The following is a 7,704-nucleotide window of genomic DNA, read 5'->3' as shown; positions in this document are numbered from 1 at the left end:
AAAAAAGAAGAAGTGTTACTTAGGTTCTAGATATAAGGAAGTTTGCTGAAAATGTCATTACTCAGGTTTATTTGGATTAGAAATTTACTTAGGTTATTCACATATATCATTTGACTGTATAATAGATATTTGAACTATAAAAACTACCTAGGAGTTCAATGAGATTTTCTCTAAAACCATTTAATGTATTGTTATATTTCATATTTCAAAAGAATAATTCCAGTCTTATACTAGAATGATGCTTAGTCACAAGAGTATTGATTGAATTAATTTGTTGAAGCTGAGAATGTATTTTGGGAGGTGAAATTTATATAACTGTGATTTTCCAAGGGCCACAACCTTGTGTTTGTCCTCTAGAACCCAGTGGAACTTGCAACATTTCTGTAGAAGAAAGACGAGTTCACTATAAAATATATTGCTAAGATTTCATAAGCATTACTTTAGGTCACAACTTTAACCTCTATAAAAGAACTTCTGTTTTCTAATCTGTTCAGTTAATGTTAAACAAACCTGTGCCCTACTGTAATTTAAAATTCATGGATGCAGTTTGAAGTCGTCTGTAAGTGTTTAGCTAATTGAATGACAAAATATTTTATTACTTTCAGTTGTATAGCACCAAACTAGGTACCACAGGAGTAGCATAAGATACAGTACTGTACTTTCCTTGTCCCAGCATTTTTTCATAGGTTTAGATGAGGCAGTACAGGCTTTGGGTCTAACTGACCTAGGCTCCAACTATGGCTTAATCATATGCCTGCGTTTGACCTTGCACATTTGCTTAAGCCATTTGAACCTCGATTTGCTCAATAAAACTAACTTCTGAGTGTTTACTTTTTTGTGTGTTATTGACGTATTCATTTCATCTTCAGAACAACCCTAAGAAGTAGGTACACTATATAATTCCAGTTTTACAAATAAACTGGGAAAGAGAAAAGTAACTTTTGCAAGTCATCAAGCAGCTAAAGTGCTAAAGCGCAGCCTTTGAATCCAAGCAGTCTGACTCCAGAGCCCACATTGTATTTGATATGGCCACTCAACCATAACATGGAATAGTTACTATTTTCTCATGAGATTATTGTGAGGACTAAATACCTCATCTATCTTAAAAACTAGAGAGAAGGACATTTAGTATAGGCTTGGAATTCAGCAGACCTGGGTTGAAATCCCAACTCTGCCATTTTCTAGCTATGTGATCTCTATTTTAGCCTCCTGGAATCTCAGGTTCCTTATCTGTAAAATAAAAACAAAGATAGTATCTACCATATAGGGTTGTTTTGGGGATAAATTATTATAACTGCCCATGAATATGTTCTCCAGTATGGCACTAAAAAGTGGTAACTTTTATTTTATTGCTTTTCATAAAATGTTATGTTTAACTTCTTTGCTAATATTGTGCATTATCTTTTCCTGTTCCTTTGTTTTTGTTTTTGTTTTTTAAGACCTGATCAGAAATTTAATGAACACATTAAGGATGATAAAGGTGAAGACTTTCAGAAACGTTATATCCTCAAGAGAGATAACTCTAGCTTTGACAAAGATGATAACCAGGTAATCTAGAATAATTGTAGCATTTTTATAGGTGGAAGACATATTATACCAGTAGTTCATTTACCAAAAAATTACCCTCTTTTCTGTAGATGAGAATACGTTTGAAAGATGACAGAAGAAGCAAATCTATAGAAGAAAGAGAAGAAGAGTACCAGAGAGCTAGAGACCGAATATTTTCCCAAGATGTATGTATTAACATATTTAGGTATTCATGTTAGAATATATTCTAATTGCATTGTAGGATCTCAGTCTCCCTTTTATCTATTGATCACATTTATTTGTAATCACATTTGTTGCATATAAGATCATCTTTTAGAAATATTGAAATCACTTTTGCTTGTGTTGTTAATTTAATAGTTTATAAAATACTACATTGCAGTAGTTATGTAAAATTTTACGAAGTTGGAAGCAGGTGGACTACAGGAGTCATTAAAAGAATATTGGCCAGTGTATATAGTTTGTGTGATTTTTTTTTTCCCCAGACTTATGACAGACTTGAGATTTTTATTAATAGAACATTGTCCACTGTCTACAAAATCATATACTGTAGATGCTACTTGTTAGTTGACTTTCTTTGACAAATAATTTATTTCTTCTTTTGAAATAAAGCTAATTGATGTTGTAGGTTAATATTTGTTTTCTGCTTTATAAGTGATTATGTAATATAGGCTTTCTAAATGGCTATTTTATGCATTTATGCCAGAAGAGAATCAATTTGTTTTTTGTCAACATCTATTAAGCATCTGTCCCGTAATATGTGTTAATCTGCTAAAGATAGAAATTTCCTCTGTTTAAAAAAAAAAAAAGATTAAATAATATTAAAATCCGGATTGTAAGTGAAGAACTTACTCATTCAACAAATTTTATTGAGCACCTGTAGTAAGTGCAATCCTGGGCACTGGACAGTTATAATAATTTATCCCCAAAACAACCCTATATGGTAGATACTGTCTTTGTTTTTATTTTACAGGTAAGGAACCTGAGATTCCAGGAGGCTAAATTAGAGATCACACAGCTAGAAAATGGCAGAGTTGGGATTTCAACCCAAGTCTGCTGAATTCCAAGCCTATACTAAATGTCCTTCTCTCTAGTTTTTAAGATAGATGAGGTATCTGCCCTTGATGAATAGCCAAGTAATGACAACAGGGTGTGTGGTTTATGTAGAAACATGAAGATATAACAGGTGACACAGCAGATGAGCACCACAAACCAGAACTGGGGAAGGGATGGGACAGTTCGCTTCCAAGAAGTAAACTTACAGGAGTGAAGAGTTCCAAGTAGAGGGTCAGTATGTACAGAGGCCCAGAGGTAAGGGAGAACTTGACACACATTGGGAATTAAAAGATTTAAGAGTAGGCCATGCACAGTGGGTCACACCTGTAATCCCACCACTATGGGAGCGCTGAGGTGGGTGGCTCACTTGAGCTCAGGAGTTCAAGAACAGCCTGAGCAACATGGCAAAACCCCATCTCTACAAAAAATTAGCCAGGCGTGGTGCGCATCTGTAGTCCCAGCTACTCAGGAGGCTGAGACAGGAGGATCTCCTGAACCCAGGAAGTAGAGGTTGCAGTGACCCAAGATGACACTACTGCACTCCAGCCTGAGTGACAGAGTGACCCTGTCTCAAAAAAAAGATTCCGAGTAGCCAGATTCAGCCTGAGTGATACAAGAAGTGAGGAAACTTTAGACTGGAAAAATAATCAGAAATGAGATGACATGGCCCTGAAGGTTTAAGATGTTTGGACTTTTGGGGGTTTTGGTGGTGTTTTTTGTTTTGGGTTTTATTTATTTATTATTTATTTACTTTTGGCTTTTTTCTTTTTTGGTCAGCAGACTTTTTCTATAAAGGTCAGATAATAGCTGTTTTAGGGATTTTGAGCCACATAGTCTTCATTGCAGCTACTCAAATCTGACTTTTTTTTTTCTACTCAAATGTGAAAGCAGCCACAGACAATACATAAATGAATGGTCATGGCTGTGGTCCTGTTCCAGTAAAACTTTATTTGCAGAAACGGGTATCTGGCTGTAGTTTGCTGACACTTGTGCTAAAACATCAGGGAGCTATTCAGGTGGAAAGAATTATGATCAGATTGATGTTTTAGAGAGATTGCTTCTGTTACATAAAATGGGCAAAAAATGGTAGCTGGAAAACTAGTTAGAAAACTGTTGTAATCATACAAACAAAAATGGTCATTCCTGACCCAGGTTAACAGTGCTGAAGGACTTTAAGCACCATTAAGGCATAGCTACTTGTTCACTGCTCTAGCCACAGATAAAGCACAGGTGATCAAATATTTATGAAGTGAATGAAGTGGAATATATATTCTATATATACCTTAAATATATAATGAAAATGGGTTCACTTATTTGGAAGATAATATTTGAATTTCAAATTAATTTGTGCCACAAAATGAATGGCTTCAAGATACATATATATTTGTTAAAAGTCAGCATAGAATCTCCAAACCAGAAAAAAAATTCCATTATTATTTATTTGTGTACCCTTATCACCATTTTTAACTTATATTATTACACATGATTTTTGTTGTAGTCATTGGTTTACAGATGGCATTATATTATATTTGACAAAAGCTCAACTTTTTGTATCTGTTCTTTCTTTCTAGTCCCTGTGTTCCCAAGAGAATTATATTATTGACAAAAGGTGAGGGAATTTTTAACATCTGTTTTGGTAATTGTCTGACTGATGCTAATAAAAATTAAAATGTCCTATTAAAATGCCAACAGACTCCAAGACGAAGATGCCAATAGTACCCAGCAGAGGCGCCAGATATTTAGGTATTGGAAGCATGTTTTCAATACAGTATTAAAAAAGTAAAGCATTTTTTTCTTTACTTTTGTTCCCCCGCGTTAGCTTTTCAAAGTTTTATTTCTAAATTACAGAGTTAATAAAGATGCTTCAGGGAGATCTACAAATAGCCATCAAAGCAGCACTGAGAATGAATTGAAGTACTCGGAACCACGACCCTGGAGCAGCACAGATTCAGACAGCTCTCTTCGAAACCTGAAACCTGCTGTAACCAAAGCGAGCAGCTTCAGTGGAATCTCAGTCCTGACAAGAGGTGATAGTTCTGGAAGCAGCAAAAGCATAGGCAGGCTTTCAAAAACAGGTATAAATATCTACACAGAACTGTGCAGTCAAGTCATTAATTTTCCTAATGTTATCTTAGGTCCTTATTTATCAGATGGCTTCTAATTATCCTAAAATATAAAATCACTATCAGCAGTACCTTGACCACCTCCAAAATACTTAAGGGGTAATATGTTTCTTGACATGAGGATTCACTCTCTGTCCTCGAGACAGATTTACAACCATCAATTACCATAAAAATTCTTCTCTATTGTGACATAAGCTTAATCAGGTAAGTTCACTGAAACGTTCTCTCTTGTTCGAATGCCCATAGGTGATTGGAAATTCTTTATTGCTTATTCATAGTTGGTAGAAGGCATGGTTTCTCACCTAGGATTATTTAACACTGATTGCATTTTCAGCTAATACTATCAATTATTTATTGCATTTTTTATGATAAAGTCCTTCATTTTCCATTAAAAAAAATTAAATTGCTGAGGATATTTTGAGGAATTTAAAACCAAAATAAATAACTGTTAAAATGACTGAAAATTTCAATAATCTCCTCATTCTACTACCTCCTTCCTTGGAGTTCATTGTCTCATAACATTTCTACTTTTCATTTCCACTAACTGGCTTCAATACTAAAGAAGCTCATGTGTTTTTAGGATCCTTGAAGATCTTTATTTTTATCCCAAAATAAGCATGAAAGTCAGAAATGAGTGTTTCCCTGGCCGGGCGCAGTGGCTCACGCCTGTAATCCCAACACTGTGGGATGCCAAGGCAGGCAGATCACCTGAGGTCAGGAGTTCAAGACCACCCTGGCCAACATGGCAAAACCCCATCTCTACTAAAAATATTAAAAAATCAACTGAGTGTGGTGGCGCATGCCTGTAGTCCCAGCTGTTTGGGAGGCTGAGGCAGGAGAATCACTTGAACCCAGGAGGCAGAGGCTGCAGTGAGCTGAGATCATACCACTGCACTCCAGCCTGGGCAACAGAGCGAGACTCCATCTCAAAAAAAAAAAAGGTAAAAGGAGGAATGGCTATTTCTCCCTAATCTATTTGGGTGAGCCTAAACATAAGGTATTGTACACATAAGAATTGAAAGACATATTTGAACTGAAGGGCTGTAATCAATGCTTTAAATTATTAAGGCTTATGAATTGCAGTTGCCATCTTTTTAATGTATAATGTGGTCGTATTGAAAATATCTTATTATCTATGTTAGGATTTTGCGAAAGATAGGTAAATTTTATCAGTATAAGAAATCTGCTTGTGTGCCAAATACGCATTATTTGGAAAATGGCCACTAGGTCATCATAACAAAAGAAGCTATTTATGTATCATGAGAAAATTATGTAGACACTCTGCCAAATTAAAACATTTTAAGAATATGTACTATATGTATTCTGTATTCTCTTCAGAGATGAAAAGAAATATTAATTGGCCCTTTTAATAGGCAAAAAAAGTTTTTTGTTTTTAATTCTTAGGTTAAATGGATACAATTTTTATGAAGAATTATTTTGGCACAACTTAAAATAGCATCTGTCCTTCAGAAGACAGTCTGTATAGTGTATCATAGTTGTTTCATTCATTAAAGATTATTTCCATCCCAGAGTCAATTCTCTTATTCAAAACCTAATTATACATAAGATGCAAATCGTTGTCTTTCTTTGTCTCGTTGGCCACCTTTTGTAGCCATTATGCTAAAAATCAGTGACATTTTCAGTTCCTGTATAATAGAAAATGGAATAAATTCAGGGATGAAAGCATTTAAAAATCAGTTATCAAATTAGTTCAGTAAGAAATAAATTTTAAGTGAACACCCATATAAGTACTTTGAATATTTTTCCTGGTATCTCTGTCCCTTGATTAGATAAAATATTCAAAGTTGATTTTACATTTTGGAAAAATGCTATGCTAGTAAAACGAGAAATTAGATTCTGCAATTAAACTTGACAATTGTCTTAATACAGAATTTATCATTTCTTTTATTTCTTACACTAAATCTTTCTGTGTTCTTATAGATAAGGGGTTTCTGGTATTAAAAGTTTTGGGCATTTTGCTGTACTAAATTCTTTTTCCTGGGGGAAAATTATCTATATATTCCTAGGTGTTAATCTAAAAGGTAAAATGTACATAACTTTGTCCTTTTGGGGATGTGGGTAATTTGCTTTTTGTGGCGTCTGTGGCTGGTGTTGTTATAAATGTGCTTAAGTTGCATGCTTTGGCAGTGATTTCTCTGACAACTTATGTAATCAGTTTGCTGTATTAAGCTTGTTCGTTATGGGGAGGGTAAGCAAATGTGGACAGTAAATTTAAAAAAGCCAGTGCTTTTATGTAGTAACTGCATGTTATGCAATGTAAATTTTATTGTTATGTTCTGAAAACCTGTGTTTTTATATGAGGTTTAAAAAATCCCTATTTTTCATTACTCCTCTTCTAGGTTCTGAGTCTTCTGGTAGTGTAGGGTCATCTACAGGCTCTCTTTCTCACATCCAGCAGCCTCTTCCAGGTACAGCTATCAGCCAGTCTTCTCATGGCGCACCTGTCGTCTATCCAACTGTCAGCACTCATAGTTCTCTTTCCTTTGATGGTGGCCTAAATGGGCAAGTCGCATCTCCTAGCACTAGCTTCTTTTTGCTTCCCTTGGAAGCGGCAGGCATACCACCTGGCAGTATTCTGATCAACCCACAAACAGGTTGGTATCCAGAAAAAGGTGTTTCAGGAATTATCTGAAAATTTAAGGATACTTATTAAATGTATTTTCTGAGTATGTGTAGTCAGTTTTTTATTATTCATGATTAGCGTTTTCTAAGAACTTTATAACAAAAACACTTATGCTAGGAAAGTTTAAAAGACATTTATGTCGGGATGCATTTTTTCCCCTTTTGACATCTGTGACATCATCTAGGCCAAATAATAGCCCAACTATAATTTTAAAAAATTTATTTCCTAGGAATAAGACAACTACCTATGAAAGAGCTTTGTTTGGCCGGGCACGGTGGCTCAAGCCTGTAATCCCAGCACTTTGGGAGGCCGAGACGGGCGGATCACGAGGTCAGG

At 35.2% G+C, this 7,704-nt stretch overlaps 1 protein-coding gene across 19 annotated transcripts in view; it reads left to right on the top strand.

Annotated features, from left to right (window-relative positions):
• The window catches only part of R3HDM1 (R3H domain containing 1), a 204,174-nt gene that overhangs the window by 110,655 nt on the left and 85,815 nt on the right, over window positions 1–7,704 (top strand). For 12 of the 19 annotated variants that reach the window (XM_017888477.1, XM_017888478.1, XM_017888460.1 and 9 more), the window contains 6 exons: window positions 1,440–1,548; window positions 1,638–1,733; window positions 4,173–4,210; window positions 4,294–4,344; window positions 4,450–4,676; window positions 7,085–7,339. In XM_017888477.1, coding sequence (XP_017743966.1) covers window positions 1,440–1,548; window positions 1,638–1,733; window positions 4,173–4,210; window positions 4,294–4,344; window positions 4,450–4,676; window positions 7,085–7,339 — 776 coding nt within the window. The remainder of the gene's footprint in view (window positions 1–1,439; window positions 1,549–1,637; window positions 1,734–4,172; window positions 4,211–4,293; window positions 4,345–4,449; window positions 4,677–7,084; window positions 7,340–7,704) is intronic. The other 7 variants (XM_017888481.1, XM_017888476.1, XM_017888475.1 and 4 more) reach the window with 2 other exon arrangements.

The sequence above is a fragment of the Rhinopithecus bieti genome, unplaced genomic scaffold, assembly GCF_001698545.2.
Source record: "Rhinopithecus bieti isolate Rb0 unplaced genomic scaffold, ASM169854v2 scaffold_15296, whole genome shotgun sequence".
Classification (NCBI taxonomy): Eukaryota; Metazoa; Chordata; class Mammalia; order Primates; family Cercopithecidae; genus Rhinopithecus; species Rhinopithecus bieti.
This window is presented reverse-complemented; position numbering and strand designations above follow the sequence as displayed.